This window comes from Bison bison, unplaced genomic scaffold (assembly GCF_000754665.1).
Source record: "Bison bison bison isolate TAMUID 2011002044 unplaced genomic scaffold, Bison_UMD1.0 scf7180017860360, whole genome shotgun sequence".
NCBI classification, from domain to species: domain Eukaryota; kingdom Metazoa; phylum Chordata; class Mammalia; order Artiodactyla; family Bovidae; genus Bison; species Bison bison.
The window spans coordinates 248,761-269,426 of record NW_011490932.1 but is presented as its reverse complement, the minus strand read 5'-3'; the positions used below and the strand labels follow the sequence as shown (position 1 = coordinate 269,426).

The 20,666-nt window shown below is 37.7% G+C and overlaps 1 protein-coding gene across 2 annotated transcripts in view; it reads left to right on the top strand.

Annotated features, from left to right (window-relative positions):
- PIBF1 (progesterone immunomodulatory binding factor 1) overlaps window positions 1–20,666 on the top strand; it is a 231,558-nt gene that overhangs the window by 188,094 nt on the left and 22,798 nt on the right. For both annotated transcript variants that reach the window (XM_010831994.1, XM_010831989.1), the window contains exon 16: window positions 4,905–4,989. In XM_010831994.1, coding sequence (XP_010830296.1) covers window positions 4,905–4,989 — 85 coding nt within the window. The remainder of the gene's footprint in view (window positions 1–4,904; window positions 4,990–20,666) is intronic.

Here is a 20,666-nt window from a genome sequence, read left to right as displayed (position 1 = left end):
GTGACAGATACATGGGGCCTTATTAAATTTTCTCTCTTGAAATATTTCATAATAAAGTTACTTTTCAAAAAAAAGATTTTAAAAGGGAGGACAAGGACAAATCCAGCTCCGTCCTTAGTTTTGAATTAGAGCAAATCAGTTAGTCTCTGAACTTCATCCAGTACAACTTCCTGTCATGATAAAATATTACCTTTCTGCAGTGTCCAATATGGTAGCCACCAGCTACATGTGGCGATTGAGCATATGGTAAGTGTTACTGAGGAACTAAATTTTTAATTTTATTTGAATTAAATTAATGTTAATCTTCACTGCCAATTCTGGCTAGCTAATGGCTGTAGTACTGGACACTGTAGCCAATTTTCTCATCCGTGAAATGAGAGTGGCACCAACAGCACCAAATTCACATGGTTATTCTGCGCACTAAATGATATAACCTTTGTAACATATAGCACTGTTCATACACTTAAAAATGCTCAATAAAGGTTTGATATTATTAGTATTGTCTTATTTTTAACATATTTTTATGTTGAAAATTATCTTTAAAATGCAAAATAACATTTCTCAAAATATGCTGAATCTCCACAAAAATTTGTTTGGTTGCTAAGTCATGTCCCACTGTTTTGCCACACTATGGACTGTAGCCCGCCAGGCTCCTCTGTCCGTGAGGTTTCCCAGGCAAGAATACTGGAGTGGATTGCCATTTCTTTCTCCATGACAGAAATTAGGACTCCCTTAATAACAGCAACAGTAAGTAATCATAAGAACTATGCCAATTATGGAATTAAAGAAACAAAAAAAATTTTATGTGCTAAACATCTGAGACCTTTAAAGCTGTCTGTGTTTCATAAATTTAGTATATACTATTTTAGTAGACTCTGAACTAATATTTCATAGGATATGAAGTCTTGCTCTTCATTGAAGCAACTATCTTCTAATGTGAAGAGTTAAGGTGCTTTCAGCATTTTAATTATGGCTTTCAAGATGCTGTAGCTGTACCCTGATGTCATGGATGAAAAGATACCATACAATACACAGCCCAGTCAACAAGTCAGACACAGCAGGTTAGGTCACATTCTGCCTACCATCACCCTGACTCTGAGCCAGTGGCATTTCAAATAGAATAGAATTATACTGGGCTTCAAGTACATATCAGCCTGGTTTTTTTTCTCACGGTAAATGCATCTGTAAAAAATATAGATATTAATGTGAACATCAAAGGGTAATTGTGAAAATTAAATAAAGTAGCATATAAAAAGCAAAAGCTCCGACACACAGGAGAAACTCAGTAAATGTTACCTCCCTTCCTCTTGTACTTCATTAATTCGAAATTTAAACAATCGATGACCCATCCAAAGAGATGACTAAGTGATTATGTTCCTTGAAAATTCCTGTTTGTTTTTGCTGGGTGTGGATTTTAATTGTAAAGAATATTTACATAAACTGATTAATTTGTAAATATTTCTCTAGCTTATACAATATAACCTTCTTTAAAGAACTAAATATAATTTTATCATTTTTCTACAAAATAAGGCAGTATCACTATATCACACCCACAACTTGCCAGTTTAGCTATTGATACAATTTATTCAGTGCCTAGAAAGGTTAGAGTAAATATGCACTAAAATGAGATTGTGATAAACATGTTAATAGCTAACACTTGAGATATCACTATTCACTGTCATTAAAGAAATAATCTGTTCTAAAAGTAGTACTTTTAACAACCCTCCACCAATCCACAAGAGAGTCTGAGTTATATAGGTTTGATCTATAGGTCAGGACTGAAGGAAGCATGGAAAGAGAATAATTAGCATAAATTTTCTTTTTCTGTTGTCAGTTTTCCATTTTTTGCTAACTATTCATTTAGGAGGAAAAGACTACTTAGGCTTAAGACTAAGCCAGAGTATATTGATCCAGGAAGTTAAGAAACAGTATATCAGGAATATGTTTTCATACAGCAGGTGAAACAGAGCCATAAACATGAATTTCTGAGTAATAATTAACAGTGAATTGAACAATTATGGGTGTAATATACCATTCACCGTAGATGTGCTTATAAGGAGATTTGTTTCGTAGTTGCTTTATGAGTCACGCATAGAAGCTTTGTATTTTTAAGGGTAAGTTTCCACTGTTATGAAATGTCCTATGGAGGTTAAACTTCCATTGAGTAATTACTGTGTGTGGAAGAACACAGAATATGGTAATCATCATATTCACTTTTAGAGACCCACGTGTTGAAAGTGGTCTCCATTGTGATTTAAGAAAGACAAGGCTAAGACTGAGAATATACACCCAAGGGGCTTCCCTGATGACTCAGTGGTAAAGAATCCACCTGCCAAGGCAGGAGACGCAGGTTCAATCCCTGGGTCAAGAAGATCCCCTGGAGAAGGAAATGGCAACCCACTCTAGCATTCTTGGCTGGAAAATCCCATGGACAAAGGAACCTGGCAGACCGCAGTCTCAAAAGAGGCAGACACGACTGAGCAACTGCAAGTCTGTGGAGCCAACGTGTCACAGAGTTGCTTTGTAAGCCCGTTTATCCACTTGCCTTTTATTCCATATTATATGGTTATTTTTGTTACTTAAATATGAAATATTTACTTTATTCTAAAAAAATTAGGCACTACATATGAAGCATTTCTAATGAATTATTCGGTCCAAATCCTTTGATTACATCAACGTTCCATTCCTATTACACTGTACTGTACTTAATGGGCCTGTTGATATTTGAGAGCCTTTGTGTCTGTGTATGCACGCCCCTGTGTGTACTGCATGGAGTCCATGTTTACATTCTGTGTGGGGGGGGTACCTGTAATATACATATGTAAATGTATATGAGTATGTATATGAACACATATCTGTTCTTTGAAAATTCCTCTTTCTATTTATTGGACATTTATTTTCATTTTGAAAAATATAGAATTTTAAAGTTACAGAAACACCCGATCCTTTACCATTTTGGGGAGGACTCAAGCAGAACACGGCACTCAATTTCCTTTATATCTAGTTTTTTTCAACTCCTCAGCTCAGTAGGATCTCTGGCGCCTAAATACAAAAGTCAGTTTGTTTTCCTGCTGAGCTGCTTACCTTTATTGACATTTAATTACCATTTTCCTCTTATGACTCTTATCTAAATCAGTAACACAGTATAGCATTTATGTAGAGGTTTGTGTTCAGTGTTTTATATAATCATTCATTAGATAATTCACATGTCCCTTTGACATACATGAGCATCATTTCCACTTTAATAGATGTGAATACTGAGGTTCACTGGGGTGGTATTTGTGGTGCATTATACTACACAGTCACGGAGAAGGCGATGGCACCCCACTCCAGTACTCTTGCCTGGAAAACCCCATGGACGGAGGAGCCTGGTAGGCTGCAGTCCATGGGGTCGCGAAGAATCAGACACGACTGAGCGACTTCACTTTCACTTTTCATTTTCCTGCATTGGAGAAGGAAACGGCAACCCACTCCAGTGTTCTTGCCTGGAGAATCCCAGGGACGGGGGAGCCTGGTGGGCTGCCGTCTATGGGGTCACACAGAGTTGGACACGACTGAAGCGACTTAGCAGCAGCAGCAGCATACTACACAGTTGAATCAGTGGCACAGTTGGAAATGGAAGTCAGAATTGCATCTAGTCTTTCTTCTCAGAGGACAGACTCTGATGCTTCCTTAGGGAAGTTCTCTATTCTCAAGTCCTTGGAATTAAGTTCTCCCAGAACACGTACTGCTATTCCTTGAGTTTAAAAAAACTTGTCCCTAATATTTTAAAAATTGGTGGCATTCCATTTTCTTAAAGTATAACTTAAAACATCCTACCTATTCAGCAAACAATTCTCATTAACTTTACTGTCTCAGATTCTGTTTTGACATTCAAGGAACTGTGTTTCTTCAATTCATTGTTGCTTTTCTTAATCCTGGTTGCAGTACTGTCTGAATAGACTCACTCCAATGGCTTTCAAAGAATATTTAATGGTTCTAATTAATTCTTATATGTTGAATAATAAAACTCCAGACAGTGTAAGATAAGCCTCAGATATTTATCTTTTCAAATAATAATATGTCCTTACAATTAGGCTTGTCACCCTTTCCTATCAGAAAATAGGTCATTTCAAAGAAAAATCCACAATGCAGACTTAGAAATTAAAGACTGAGCTAAGAAAATGGAGGCAAAAATTGTTTTCCTGAGTTTAGTATAGACCAAATATCTAATTAATTTATCTCAGTTATATACCTGGTAATTTAGTATATGGCTTCCCTGGTGACTCAGAGGGTAAAGCATCTGCCTACAATGTGGGAAACCTGGGTTCAATCCCTGGGTCCGGAAGATCCCCTGGAGAAGGAAATGCCAACCCATTCCAGTACTCTTGCCTGGAAAATCCCATGGACTGAGAAACTTGGTAGGCTACAGTCCATGGGGTTGCAAAGAGTTGGACGTGCCTGAGAGACTTCACTTTCACTTTCTTTCACTTTCAAATTATAAAATGTACTTTCAGTTTTAAGGATAAATGTTATAATTTGACTTTCAGTGTCTCAAATTTTAATATGGTGCCATATGTACTTTCTTTTACCTTTTATATAAGTCCCACTTCATCTTTTTACATTTCAGGAGTAACCAGTCATCTTTAAAAAAACACTAATTGTATGCCCCCACTAGGCAGAAAAGTGTTCTATGAAAATGTCTCAGTCACGTTGTCAGATTGAAAAAATATTCTTATAAAATAGGTAGGCCAATGATTGAATCAAACACTGTAGTCACTGATCTGATATCTTTATGAAGTATAAATTTAATTTTTCTTTAATTCAAATCATCAAGTGTGTCTTTAATCTTCTACAATTTCTTATTTGTTAAATTTGCACTAGTATGACAGTTTTTTTAAACTTGATGTATTTTTTCCCCCTAGCAATTTAAATAAAGAAAAGTCAGCTTTGCAGCAAATGAAGGATCAAATGGCATTAGATTTGGAACAACTTCTAAATCATCGTGAGGTACTTTTTCCATTTTGTCTTGCTTTTTAACACTTTAGGCTTTTTGAGAATCAAATTGGGTTGAGATTACTGGATCCCAGTCTCCCATATTCATTATGAGTTAATTCTTATTCCTGGAATTCCTAATTCTTGATGCTCCCTTACTGCCTTATTCATATCTCCGTCATTGAATTTCCATGTTATTTCATAATCATGTGTGTTACACCTTTCTCCCTACAGACAGTAAATTTCTTTAGTGTACCTCTTGTCTTGTTTATCATTCTGTAGCCATGCCTAGTGTACAATATTTGTGTTGAACTTTAAAATCCATAAGTTTTCTTTAATTTCTTGCTCATGAAAAATCTTTTAGACTTAATACAATCCCCATCTTATAAAAGAAGTAAATGAGTTTTAGGGGGTTTGCCTAGAGCCAGAGGGTCACTGGGGTAACTTCAGTTTTCTTTCTCATTTTTAAAGTCAGATTTATTGAGATATTATAGACAATAAAATTTACCCTTTCTAGCATACAATTCTGTGATTTTGGGCTAATGCACACAATTCTGTGATTTTTGGCTAATGCGCACAGTTCTGTAACCATCACCACAAGCAATATATAAGATAGTTTCATCATCACAGAAAATTCCCTCTTGAACCCTTTTCCCCAACTCTAGTCTGAGCAACCACTGATCTGTTTTCTATCCCTGTAGTTTTGCCTTTTCCAACAAAAGGTATTATCCTTTCACAGAATGTCAAATAAATAAAATTATCAGGGAATTCCTTGACAGTCCAGTGGGGTAGGACTCTGCGCTTTCACTGACAATGGGACAGGTTCCATTCCTGGTCCGGGAACTAAGATCCCACAAGCCAAGTAGTACAGCCAAAAAAGGAAATAAAAATAATAAAATTATTGGTCTTTTCAATCTGGGTTTTGTTCAGTTGCCATAAAAAAGATTCATTCATGTTATTATAAATATTAGTAACTTGTCCTTTTTATTGCTGAGTAGTATTCCATTGTATGGATATACCACAGTTTGTTAATCCATTCACAGTTGAGGGTCATTTGCGTCGTTTCCATTTGGGAACCCTTAAAAATAAAGCTGCTGTACACTGTTGTGTATATGTTTTTATGTAAATAAAATTTTCCTTTTCTCTTGGTAAATATCAGGAGCAGGTCTGGGTCATGTGGAAAGTGTATGTTTAACATTGTAAGAAACTGCCAGACTTTTCCAAAGTGACTATGTCTTTTGCATTCCCACCAGCAACAAGTGCGAGTTCCAGTTGCTCTGCATTCTCACTGACAGTTGGTATCATTAAGCTTAGTTTTTTAATCCATGAATTTTTTCCACTGTACTGTCACTGCCTTGTCTTAGCCACATTTTTACCGTTTTGCAGTCCTAACAGAGAAAGAAATGCTCAAAGCAGATCATTGGTTTATAAGTATCCTGAAGACATGTATGTCTGGAAATATATTTCCATATCTGGAAAAGATATATCAGGTATTTGGGAAGAAATTATTGGAAGGAAATTATTGAGAGAGATGAAGCAAGAAATATTCCTAGAAACAACTTAAAGATACATATCGTAGAAATAATGTCAAGGGAATTGGGAGACTGTCTTTATCTTAGAAATGGCCTTTGGAGTGAGTTCTCTTAAAGTTGTATTTTATGTGATAAGTGAAAAGGATAAGAAAGTGTCCCTGGGCTAAATTTTAGAGGTGATTTTTAAGTAGATAAGTAGACCTGACAACAAGTTACAGAGTAAAGAAATTTCTGAAGATATTTATTCTTTTTTCCGACTTTAAGCATTCCAGGCCTTATCTACTATTACTTGTGTCCTAGGATTTCGATTTCAAATAGTTGTTGCCTCACTGTGGAAGCCAGATTCATTCAGTATGTGTATCATAACAGAAGTTTTTAAAACTGAATATATAAGAAGTAGTAGCTACGGAGATCCATTAAGTCATACATACCAAAAAGCTTTTTTTCCCCAAAAAAAGCTGCATAATAGATAATGTATTTAGAATGGCAAGTCTCATTTGAATTTAGAGAATTATGCTCAACGCTGAAAAATATATGAAAGCCTTCATTTATATATTTTGTATGTCACACTTGGAATCACATTATTCATGAGTCCAAATAAAAACTATAAGTTTTAATAGTGGGTTGAGACTTGAGTAGGTTTAAAGGAAAATATGTCTTAACATAAAAATTAACTACTAGCAAGGTGAATTAAGTTGACAGCTACCGCATGGCATCAATAAATTTTGCAAGGATATATATCTAATTAAATAATTATCAATTAATTGGCATGCATTTGAGATTTCTTCATTTTGGTATATAAATAATCCAACATTATAACTTTTCTTTATGCCAGTCAAAGAAAAGTAGCTTTTCTTTTTCCCCAAAGCAAAGTAAAAATTCAAGTTTAATGAAACAAATCTGATATAAGCTTGTAATCTTTTCTAAGAAATGGTTTAAGGAATTCCCTGATGGTCTAGTGTTTAGGACTCCGCATTTTCATTACCAGGGGTCTGAGTTTGATCTGCAGTCCGGGAACTAAGATCCCACAAGCCTCCTGGCCAAAAAAAAAGAAGAAAGAAAGAAACAGTTTAGCACCAACTTGCATCACGTGTACAGCGTGCATGCTCAGCCACGTGTGACTCTTTGCAACACTATGGACTGTGTCTCCCTAGGCTTCTCTGTCCATGGGATTTTCCAGGCAAGAATACTGGAATGGATTGCCATTTCCTACTCCAGGGAGCCTTCCCAACCCAGGATTCAAACCCACATCTCTTGCATCTCCCAAGTTGGCAGGCAGATTCTCTACCACTGCATTACCTGGGAAACCCTTAACATGTGTGCAGACCCAAATGCAAATACAGAAGGCTTCTATGGAAAGAAAATAGCCTGTAACCCAGGAATATGCTTGACCATTCCTTTGAACATTTGCCTGATGAAACAGAATCTGCAAGATTGATTTATTCATTTTATGACTCTGAGGGTGACGTGTCCAGAACACCTAATAGATAACAGTTGAATAAGAATGACTCTGGTAAGTCAAATTTATTGAAAGTGAACATCAAGACTGAGACTAAGGGGAGGGCAAGCAGTCACCGAGGGCACAAAATAGTGGAGGTGCCCCCTCTCAGGGGCGTGCCCAGTGCAGGGCGGGCAGCTGAGAACTTGCCTCACCCTTGTCAGGACCCTGTGGAAATGATCTAGCATGAGTCATTGATTCAATCAGCCAAATTTTCTTAGTTTAAATAAGTGATTCATAAAGAGACCAAATGAACATTTAAAGTGTTTCATATTCTTTTTTGCATTGGACATGTCTTGCTTTAATTTTATAAGTGATGTTACTTAGTTCTGGTAAGACTATGTGTGTGTGGTGGTAATACAAAATGAGATCCCCACCTCATTTACATAGTTATCAAATATGTGTTACATGAAAAAAAGAAAATGGATGGGATAGTCCTGGGTTGACGATGCTAGGATAGGTGAGGCATGGCCACAGGGTTTTTCTTTTCTGTATTGGTCTTAGCTCAAAACGGCAGCTTAAAACCTCATTCACATTAATAGTTCAGTTGTGGTCTTAAGAATTTCCAGGAAGGATAAAATCAATAGTGCTCTCTTATTCTATCAGTTTTTAGAATTGATACATTCAAAACCATTGTATGTATTTGGAAAGTGTATTGGGTGACTTTTATTCTCATCTTTTCTTTAGAGAAAGTATATTAACCTAGTAAAAAAATGTTAAGAAAGGATTGTTGTTTAGTCACTCAGTGGTGTCTCTTTGTGACCCCAGGACTGTAGCCCACTGGGCTCCTTTGTTCATGGGATTTCCCAGGCAAAAATGCTGGAAAGGGTTGCCATTTCTTCCTCCAGGGGATCTTCCTGACTTGGGGGTCAAACCTGCGTCTCCTGCGTAGCTGGCAAATTCTTTTCCACTGCGCCACCAGGGAAGCCCTACTGAGCCTGTGCTCTAGAGCCCGTGAACCTCAACTAATGAGCCCATGTGCTGCAACTACAAAAGCCTCTGCACCCTAGAGCCAGTACTGTGCAGTAAGAGAAGCCTGAGCACCACAGTGAAGAGTAACCCCCACTCCCCACCACTGGAGAAAACCCACCCATGGCAGTGATGACCCAGAAGAGCCAAAAATCAATCACTCTTATTAAAAAAGACACAATTTAATGTCATGATCCCTGCCTTTATAGAAGATCAGAACAAAATCTGGTGCCATTTCTCTTTGTTTTGTGAAACTTTAGGGACCTACTAAATGCTTCCATTTATATTATATAATTTAGTGTTCGCTGCTGTCCCCTGAGATAACTATCGTTGTCCCTACTTTTACAGATGAAACTGATGCTGAGTAACTCATGGTTAAGTAACCCAACCATGAGTACATACTTACTGTTAAAACTTTTTTTTTTTTTTTTTTCTGAAACAGAAGCTTATGATCCTTCTTAGTCTCATTTAGACAAAAATCTCATGATGAATTATTGTTTGCGTGAGTTCCAGGAAAATTTTTGCCACTGTAGATGAAGCTATATGCTTTTTTTTTTTTTCCAGAAAATGAGAACTGTATAATTTAACGTGTTTCCTTTTTGTCTTAGTTGACAGAAAACTCAGAGCTAAATATCTTATCCAGGTGTTGTAATCTTTTTTCTTTTCTTTCACTTTTAATGCTTCAAAGTAGCTTTCTCTTTATCTTTCAAGTGGAATGAAATCTTTTTTACCCTTCAGTGCTTCCATTTATACTAAGATCTTTTATGTTTTAAAAATATAAAGGAAAAGACCGACTAACATGACCTCACTTTTAGTTAACAGTATCAGGGCTTCAAATTCAACATTCAGTTTTGAGTATAAGAAATATGATTCCTTAGAATGACTTTTCTTATTTCATCATATGTCCTTAGAATCTAAGCTTTCAAGAGCAGGAAAAATATCTTTAATCAGCTAAGTATCTAGTAAAATATTGAGCATAATTTTAAGAAATGGATGTAAAAGCTCTTTTTTAAATTCTTTAAATTCTAACTGTGTTAGGGACAGTGGTAAGAGCTCCTCTTAGGAAACTTTTCAGTGTTTTATTGAGCAATAGTTGGTATCATGAGCTTAAACTGGTGATGTTGGGGTTCAACAAAAATGAACCAATTTGAAAACTATTTAGAATGCAGAATCTCAGAGCTTGGTGATTGATTGGATTTAGGGAATGATGAGAGAAGGAATGAGAATTGATGCCTGGGGTTTTGGCTTGTGTCCTGGGTTTATAGTGATGCTATGAAGGCCATAGGATGAATAGGTTTGGGAAAGAACTCAAGAAAATATCTAAGTGGATATATTCATAGAGAGTTTGAAATGTAGGTTCTGGAGTCCAAGGAAGAGGACTTTTCTAGAGCTAGAGATTTGAGAGTCAAAGCATGAACATGGTGTGTACACGGAAGCAGATAGAATGAACTAGTGAAGGTGTATAGAGTGAGAATTGAGAGGGGTCTAGGACAGAGTCTTGATGAGTACTAATAGTTTAGGAATAGGCAGAGCAAAAAAAGCTCACACTAGAGTGAGGAGTGATCAGAGAAATGGCAGGCACATCAGGAAGTGTGGGTCCCTAAGGCCAGAACCGTTCAGTAGGGAGGAGGTTGGCAGCAGTGGCTTCAGCTGCCAAAGGGCCAGGTCAAACAAAGATAAAAAAGAAAGTGTCATTTGGATTTTTAAAAACGCTAAAACAGAAAAAAAAGCAGTTTCAGTGGTGCTAAAAGGCAGATTGCAGTGAACTGGTAAATGCATAGAAGTTGAAAAATAATAATAGAAAAAATAGATAACCCTCTGAATAAGGATTGTGGCCATGAAATTAAAAGATGCTTGCTCTTTGGAAGAAAAGCTATGACAAACCTAGACAGCATGTTCAAAAGCAGAGACATCATTTTGCCAACAAAGGTCTGTATAGTCAAAGCTGGGGTTTTTCCAGTAATCATGTACAGATAAGAGAGTTGGACCATAAAGAAGGCCAAGTGCCGAAGAATTGATGCTTTTGAATTGTGCTACTGGAAAAGACTCTTGTAAGTCCCTTCAACTACTGGAGCAATTTGGCCACATGATGCAGAGAGACAACTCATTGGAAGAGACCCCAATGCTGGGAAAGATTGATGTCAAAAGGACAAGGGAGTGGCAAAGGATGAGATGGTTAGGTAGCATCACCTACTCGATGGACATGAATATGAGCAAATTCCAGGAGATAGAACAAACTCAAGGAGCCTGGCATGCTGCAGTCTGTGGAGTTGCAAAGAGTTGGACACGATTTAATGACTGGACAACAACTGTTTAAGAGAATATAAGGTGGTCAGGGAGGGAGCATGAGATCAAGGGCTTTTACCTTCCTGAGTTGGAGTGTATTCAGCCTAAGTGGTGATAGGAAGGAGCCAATCAGAGGGAGACACTGAAAGTTCAAAAGAGGATCAATTGAGCAAAAGTGCTGGGAAAGAAAGAGATCCAGGATGAAATGATGGGATTTAACTTTAGATAGGAGGGGGCACCTTTTCCATTTTGAAGAGGAGAAATAAAAACTATGTTAAAAGTAACTTAGTGGAGAAGGAAATGGCAACCCACTCCAGTGTTCTTGCCTGGAGAATCCCATGGACGGAGAAGCCTGGTAGGCTGCAGTCCATGGGGTCGCACAGAGTCGGACACGACTGAAGCAACTTAGAAAATAAAAAAAATAAAAGTAACTTAGTAGGTTCAGTGGCAAGAATTTAGGAAGTTCCCACCTAATGGCTGTTTTCTAATGGCAAGACAGGTGATAGGATCAGAATTTGGTTTTTTATTTATTTTTGATGGTGCTGGGTCTTCTTTGCTGCATGCAGACTTTCTCTAGTTGCAATGAGCAGGGGCTTTTCTTCATTGTGGTATGCAGGCTTCTCACTTTGGTGGCTTCTCTTGTTGCAGAGCACAGGCTCTGGATAAACGGGCTTCAGTTTACCCTTCAGTCAGCTTGGAGACTCACTAGTTGTGGCGCACGGGCTTTAGTTGTTCCACGGCATGTGGAATCTTCCCAGGCCAGGGGTCAGACCTGTGTCCCTACATTAGCAGGCAGATTCCTATCCACTGTACCACCAGGGAAATCTCTGTTAATTTTTTTTAGCCATACCGGACAGCGGTATGTGGGATCTTAGTTCCCCAAACAGGGATCAAACCCTTTCCCCCTGTAGTACAAGCACGCAGTCTTAATCACCAGACCACCATGGAAGTCCCAGGATCAGAATTTTGAGAAAAATACAAGTTTGAAATAGCTGTATAATAAATGAGTGATGTGTGTTACAGACATAACAAATAATTGCCAAGGTGAGATGTCATATGTTCATTGCAGTACCATTCTGTGTAATTTTTCTCTAGCAGCTTACACTCACTCAGCATACTAGGTGCAAACATGGAGAAGGTAGGCAGTTGGTCTGATCCAGAATTACGAATGTATATGTTCAGCTCTCATTAACTTGTAAGACTGGAATTACCTTTATATTCTTTACATCACATATTTTGAAATACTGTGGGAAAATATAGCAATCGAACAGACAAGATAGCTCTGCTACTTAGTAACTATGGATTCTTAAGACAATAATTTAACCCCTCTAAACTCAGGATTGTATGAGAATTAAACAATGCAGTACTTTTCTGACATATGACAATAAGTCAGTAAATGTAGGTTCCTTCCCTCTTTTCCATCCTTTTCAAGAATCAGTCCAAATGTTATCTATTCTTTGAAGCCGTTCATAACTCAGTAAAGAAAAACTTAAGCTTTTTGAAATCTCTTTCCCACAACTCTAAAAATATTTGTATTAATATTCCTACCACTATATATCATAATTACACATGCGTCTTGCCAATGAAGTGCCTAGTTTTTCTTTGTGTATTAGCCTTTAGCACAGTATTTAGCACATAGTAAGTATTCAGTTGGGCTTCCCAGATTCAGTGGCTCAGTGATAAAGAATCTTCCTGCCAGTGCAAAAGATACAGGTTCAGTCCCTGGGTGGAGAAGATCCCCTGGAGGAGGAAATGGCAACCCATGCCAGTATTCTTGCCTGGAGAATTCCATGGACAGGGGAGCCTGGTGGGCTGCAGTGCATGGGGTCGCAAAGAGTCAGGCACGACTACACAACTGAACATACACACACACACATGTGCAAGTATTCAATTAAATGTTAAACTGTGATCTTTTTCAGTCTTCAATAATAATTTCACTGAGTGAGTGTGAGTGAAAGTCGCTCGGTCATGTCCGACTGTTTGCGACCCCATGGACTATAGTCCATGGAATTCTCCAGGCCAGAATACTGGAGTGGGTAGCCTTTCCCTTCTCCAGGAATAATTTCACTAGAAGCTGTCAAATAGAGGGCTTTAGAAACCAACCTTTAATATATTCACATGCTCCCCCCTCATACATATATATTTGTGGAACATAATACATCTGTTTCTAAAACCTGAACTTCGGACTTCCCTGGTGGCCCAGTGGTTAGGAATATGGCTGTCAGGACAGAGGATGTGGGTCCGATGATGCGTGATGTGTTAAGATTCCATATACCACAGAGCAGCTGGACCCTTGCGCCACAACTGCTAAGCCCAAATGCCCTAGAGCTTGTGCCCACAGCATGAGAAGCCCATACACCACCAATAGAGAGTAGCCCCCATGAGCCACAGCTAGAAAAAGCCCACCAGCACCAATGAAGACCAACCACAGCCAAAAATAAAATAAATAAAATTTTAAAAAAGAAAACTTGAGCTTCTTCTACCCTTTCACCCAGTGCACTTCTGTCAATAATCTCTCTCAAGGTCCACAAGCATTTCAGTTAGTATTTAACCAGAACTTAACCAACCACTTCTTAGTAAGTGCCTAGAATGTGCAAGGCCTCACACTTGCCTGAATGTTGGCCTAACTCCCATGGTTCCAGATAACTTGCCTCTTACTGCGATGTGTGTCTCTTAAAAAAAAAAAAAAACCCCTGCAGTTAGCCAGGTTTCTGCAAAATGAAGTCACGGTATAATTATCATTCTTTTATGGTATGTTTATGTTCCAGGACTAACTCCTATGTTCTTTGTGATTTCTCGGAAAGTTTCAGGGACGTTTCGGCATCACAAGTGCCCCTGAGGCAATCCACTTCATAAAGGGCTCAAACAAATTACATATTTCTATATGTGTGTCATTCTTTTTGGTTCATACTTAACTATTTTGAAATTTCCTTAAGAATACCTTTTTACATGTTTTTCTTAGACACCTATGTAGTTAAATTTTACAGTCAGAACAGTCATCATGACTTAAAAAAAATACTGTGTGGGTAAGTTAATTTTTCTTTAAATGAAGATGTAATTATTTCTCAGATTGATACACTTCTCATCATAGTGTGCTCTTCAAGTTCAAATTTGTTTTTGATTTCCTAGATGTAAAAGAGTGTTTTAAAGGTAATTATTATAGTGGAAAGCTAAAACATATATAGTATAAGTCATATTTTCCCTATAAAATTTGAGAATGCTTATTTTTTCCACATAAGGATATATGAATTTAGGTCTGAGGAAATTCAGAGAGTAAAGTATTGCAAAAAATACTCATTGCAAGTGTTGGATTTAAATATACTTGAAGTATGACTAAACTAAACCTACTGTGTAAAAGTATAATAATATAACTTCTTCCTACCAAAATATTTTAATTGTTTTCAGCCCAATTATGTTATAATTAAAATATCCAAAGAGCCCTGTGATGGCCTTATACACACTTGACAGAAGCAGCAACTGAGTGTTTCCTCAGTTTTGAATTGCCTAAAGACGCACCTTTTTTGTTTAAGATTATACTCTGTAGTCCTCCATGTTTATGTGGACTTGCACTAAACTTAACAGAGCTAGGTCAGATTATTTTGATCTTCACAAGTACCTTGGTTTCTTTTTTAATCTTTTCATCATCAGGTTTAAAATTACAAATACCCCTGTTGTGTCCTGCAGGTAAAATTCTGTCTTGAGTGAAACATTCTATCTCACCATAGAAATACCTTATTTGTGTACATATGCCCTTTTAACATTTTTTGCATCACACTTTCACATCTATTACGTATCACATAGACCTTTCTTTTCTACTTTTAGGTTTGTTTTGTTTTTTTAAAGAATGAAATGTGTATTTTTCCCACTACATTTTAGAAGTTTGGTATGTTTCCTTTTAAATAGTAAGTACACTTCTCTGACCTTTTTTTATCAGTAAGGAACAAGTAAATGACCTCTTGCTATCATTTCTAACCCTGTGTTTTTATGACTCTTAGGATAGCAGCCGTTTATAACAAACTAAACAATTCTTGGGTATAAGGACACGCATAAAACAAACTGCAAAGCTATTAAAATAAGTCTCTGGAAATATGTGTTGGCCAGGAGAGAATATTAATAGTGAAATGAGATGATTATGGTCTTCTTTGGCAGTATTTTAATTTAAACTTAGGACATCTATATCCTGTATCAAGTTGCTGACACTGAAGGAAGACTGGGAATATGGAGAAGTTCAGGCACTAGAGTGAGTCAAACTCCAGACACCAAAGAGTCTCAAAGAGCCTGGAGTCTGAAATTAATGATGGAAATGAACAAGAATTTGCATCAAAACCTACCAGATTATACTGAAATAATAAAAGCCAGAAAGCAGACAACAGCTAGATGAATCCTGGTACAGAAGGAAAAGCCAGGTACAAGACGACATGTATACCAGAGGCAAGGCCGTTAGAAGTCCAAGGTGAAATTCAGTAATCAGATGAATGAAGGGATCTGCACAAACCAATCAGAACCGAACTGAGGTGCCCACACTTCTGTTCTCAGTCATCAGTGGCAGTAGCCTACTTCAGTGTGTAATAATGCTAGCTTCCTCTACCTGCCTCACTGTTGAGGATGACCTTAAGATTATATCCAAGTTCAGGAAAGAATGTTGTTAGTGATTAGTTATGTCCCCTAGGCTATGACAGCACAATCATGTCTCATTTACCAAATCCTTGAGCTCTCACTAAGCTTTCCATGGTAGATAGGATATGACTCCAAAAATATTTATCATCTGAAATGCATTAGAATAAGGAGTTGATAAGCTTTATTCTTCTCTGCTATGGCCAGGACTTCATTCTGTTCTAGACTTAAAACTTTGAATACTTACTAGGAGGTAATCAGAGGAAAATAATCAAGATGATAAAAGAATTCCATTCAGCCAAGAGAGATTAAGGGATTTGGAGGTGTTTAGAGAAGAAAACTGAAGCTTCGATACTTTGGCCACCTGATGTGAAGAGCCACCTCATGGGAAAAGACCTGATGCTGGGAAAGTGTGAGGGCAGGAGAAGGGGATGACAGATGGGCACATGGACAGATGGTTGGATGGGCATCATTGACTCAATGGATATGAGTTTGAGCAAACTCCGGGAGATAGTGAAGGACAGGGAAGCCTGGCGTGCTGCAGTCCACGGGATCACAAAAAGTCAGTCACTACTGAGCAACTGAACAACAGGGTAGAAAAGATTTAGAGAGATACAAGAAATTCGAAGTAGACATGAGAAAGAGGCAGAAATAAACTTGCGATACATCTCTCCAAAGGCTGGAATTAAAACCTAAGGGTAGACATTATATGGAGACATGTTTGGTTTGCTTTGTGTGGTTGCTGTTGTTGCTTTGTTTTGTTTTGTATAGAGGTTAAATAACTTGAAGGTCCCTTCCAAACCTGAAATTGTGACTGTCAAAGGCCTTGATAGAGAGCATCTGCATTATTGTGTACATAATGAATTTGTTTGAATTCTAATTTGAATTGCTTTGAATTCATTTGAATCCTGATTTCATTTCTTAATAGCTAATGAATTTGGCTGTATGTCTTAAAATCTTCTAAACCTCAGTTTGTCTTGAGAATTGCAGTAATATCTACCTCTTGGTATTTAACAGATGAAATTTTTTTTTTTTTTCGATTTATTGGGTGTGTGCTGGGTCTTAGTTGCAGCACATGGGTTCTTTGATCTCTGTTTGGGATGCAGGATCTTTACTGGCAGCAGTGAACTTCAGTTGCAGCATGCAAGGTCTAGTTCCCTGACCAGGGATCAAACCCAGGCCCCCTGAATTGGGAACACAGAGTCTTAGCCACTGGACTACCAGGGAAATCCTGAAGATTACATTTTTGTATAAAATACATAGTGCAAAGCCTGTAACATATAAATACTATATGAATATTAATTTGCCAGACAAAAATCTGTTTTGTCTATTGTTTAGAGTGTAGTGGCATTGGCATTCAAGGTATATTTTACCTTCTTCAAAAATTATATATTGAATGAATTGAGAGAGTAGCATTGACATATATTCAGTACCACGTGTAAAATGGATAGCTTGTGGGAAGCTGCTGTGTAACACAGGGAGCTCAGCTCCGTGCTCTGTGAAGACTTAGAGGAGTTGGGTGGGGGGGCAGGCTGGGAGGGAGGCTCCAGAGGGAGGGGATATATATGTATACTTACATACACGCTGATTCATGTTATACTGCTGAAGCTAACACAACATTGTAAAATAATTATACTCCAGTAATAATAAACTTTTTAAATCATACATTGAGATGTGCTAAAAATTTGCTTTGATAATGATTTTAAATTGTCTTTGGGCACTTAGAGTATCAATAGATAACTTTGAAATAATTTTGCCTTTTCTTTTAAACTATTTTGTTAGATGTGATAATGATATTTTGGGTGTTGTTTTTTTTTTTTAATCCTTATCTGTTAAAAATCTCTACTGAAATATTTACAAGTGAAATGATCTGAGGTCTGAAATCTGCTTTCAATTATTTCAAAATAACTGGAAAGGAAGTAGATAAAAACAATGTTGACAGAACATTATGGCAGTTCCTCAGATGATTAAACATGGAGATACCATATGACCCAGCAGTTCCACAACTAGTTTTATACTCGAGAAATGAAAACATGTCTACACAGAAACTTGTACATGAATGTTAGATGTTAACAGCATTATTCACAGCAACCAAAATGTGTAAACAACCCAAATGTCCACCAGCTGATGAATGGATTAAACAAAATGTGGGATAGCTGTACAATGAAATATAACTCAGTCATAAAAAGAAATGAGTTACTAGTAGATATATAACATCATGCACCTTGAAAATACCACGCTAAGTGAAAGAAGCTGGTCACAATGGCACACATGTTCCATTCATTTGAAATGTCTTGAACAAAGAAATCCACAGAAATAGAAAGTCGATTAGTGGTTGCTTGTGGCTGGTAAATTGAGGGCAGGATGAGATAGTGGAGTGATTCCTAAAGGACTCAGGGTTTCCTTCTGAGGTGATGGGAAAAATTTTTTTTTACTTTATACTTTAAATGGATGACTATATTGGCAAGTGAGTTATATCTCAATAAAGCTGTTTTTAAGAAAAAACAATTTATTGCCAAAATGTTGATAATGGTTAAAGTCAAGCAGTAGAAAATGGGGACTAAAAGTTTCCAAAATAAAATGTTTAAATGCTCTTTCAGAAGTAGTTTAAACCTCCAATATAGGTATGTACTTGGTTTAGAACAGTTCAGTTCAGTTCAGTCTCTCAGTCGTGTCTGACTCTTTGTGACCCGATGGACTGCAGCACACCAGGCTTCCCTGTCCATCATCAACTCCCAGAGTTGACTCAAACTCATCTCCATTGAGTCAGTGATGCCATCCAACCATCTCATCCTCTGTCGTCACCTTCGCTTCCTGCCCTCAATCTTTCCCAGCATCAGAATCTTTTCAACTGAGTCAGTTCTTCACATCAGGTGGCCAAAGTATTGGAGTTTCAGCTTCAACATCAGTCCTTCCAATGAATATTCAGGAATGATTTCCTTTAGGATGGACTGATTGGATCTCCTTGCAGTCCAAGGGACTCTCAAGAGTCTTCTCCAATATCACAGTTCAAAAGCATCAGTTCTTCAGTGCTCAGCTCTTTTTATAGTCCAGCTGTCACATCCATAACATGACTACTGGAAAAACCATACCCTTGACTAGACGGACCTTTGTTGGCAAAGTTATGTCTCTGCTTTTCAGTATGCTGTCTGGGTTGGTCGTAACTTTTCTTCCAAGGAGCAAGCGTCTTTTAATTTCATGGCTGCAGTCACCATCTGCAGTGATTTTGGAGCCCAAAAAAATAAAGTCTGATACTGTTTCCACTGTTTCCCCATCTATTTCCCATGAAGTAATGGGACCAGATGCCATGATCTTAGTCTTCTGAATGTTGAGTTTTAAGCCAACTTTTTCACTCTCACTGTCATCAAGAGGCTCTTTAGTTCTTCACTTTCTGCCATAAGGGTGGTGTCATCTGCATATCTGAGGTTATTGATATTTCTCCCAGCAATCTTGATTCCAGCTTGTGCTTCCTCCAACCAGTGTTTGTCATGATGTACTATGCATATAAGTTAAATAAACAGGGTGACAATATACAGCCTTGACATATTCTTTTCCCAATTTGGAACCAGTCTATTGTTCCATGTCCAGTTCTAACTTGCTTCCTGACCTTCATACAGGTTTCTCAAGAGGCAGGTCTGGTGATCCGGTATTCCCATCTCTTACAGAATTTTCCACAGTTCATTGTGATCCACACAGTCAAAGCTTTGGTATAGTCAGTAAAGCAGAAATAAATGTTTCTCTGGAACTCTCTTGCTTTTTCAATGATCCAGTGTATGTTGGCAATTTGATCTCTGGTTCCTCTGCCTTTTCTAAAACCAGCTTGAACATCTGGAAGTTCACGGTTCACGTACTGTTGAAGCCTGGCATGGAGAATTTTGAGCATTACTTTACTAGTGTGTGAGATGAGTCCAATTGTGTGGTAGTTTGAGCATTCTTTGGCATTCCCTTTCTTTGGGATGGAATGAAAACTGACCAGTCCTGTGGCCACCGCTGAGTTTTCCAAACTTGCTGGCATATTGAGTGCAGCACTTTCACAACATCAACTTTTAGGATTTGAAATAGCTCAACTGGAATTCCATCACCTCCACCAGCTTTGTTCATAGTGATGCTTCCTAAGGCCCACTTGACTTCACATTCCAGAGTTTCTGGCTCTAGGTGAGTGATCACACCATCATGATTATCTGGGTCGTGAAGATCTTTTTTGTACAGTTCTTCTGTGTATTCTTGCCCCCTCTTCTTAATATCTTCTGCTTCTGTTAGGTCCATACCATTTCTGTCCTTTTTTGTGCCCATCTTTGCATGAAATGTTCCCTTGGTATCTCCAATTTTCCTGAAGAGATCTCTAGTCTTTCCCATTCTATTGTTTTCCTCTATTTCTTTGCACTAATCACTGAGGAAGGCTTTCGTAGCTCTCCTTGCTATTCTTTGGAACTCTGCATTCAAATGAATATAACTTCCCTTTTCTCCTTTGCTTTTCACTTCTCTTCTTTTCACAGCTATTTGTCAGACCTCCTCAGACAGTCATTTTGCTTTTTTGCATTTCTTTTTCTTGGGGATGGTCTTGATCCCTGTCTCCTGTACAATGTCAGGAACCTCTGTCCATAGTTCATCAGGCACTCCGTCTATCAGATCTAATCCCTTGAATCTTTTTCTCACTTCACACTGTATAATTGTAAAGGATTTGATTTAGGTCATACCTGAATGGTCTAGTGGTTCTTCCTACTTTCTTCAATTTAAGTCTGAATTTGGTAATAAGGAGTTCATGATCTGAGCTACAGTCAGCTCCCAGTCTT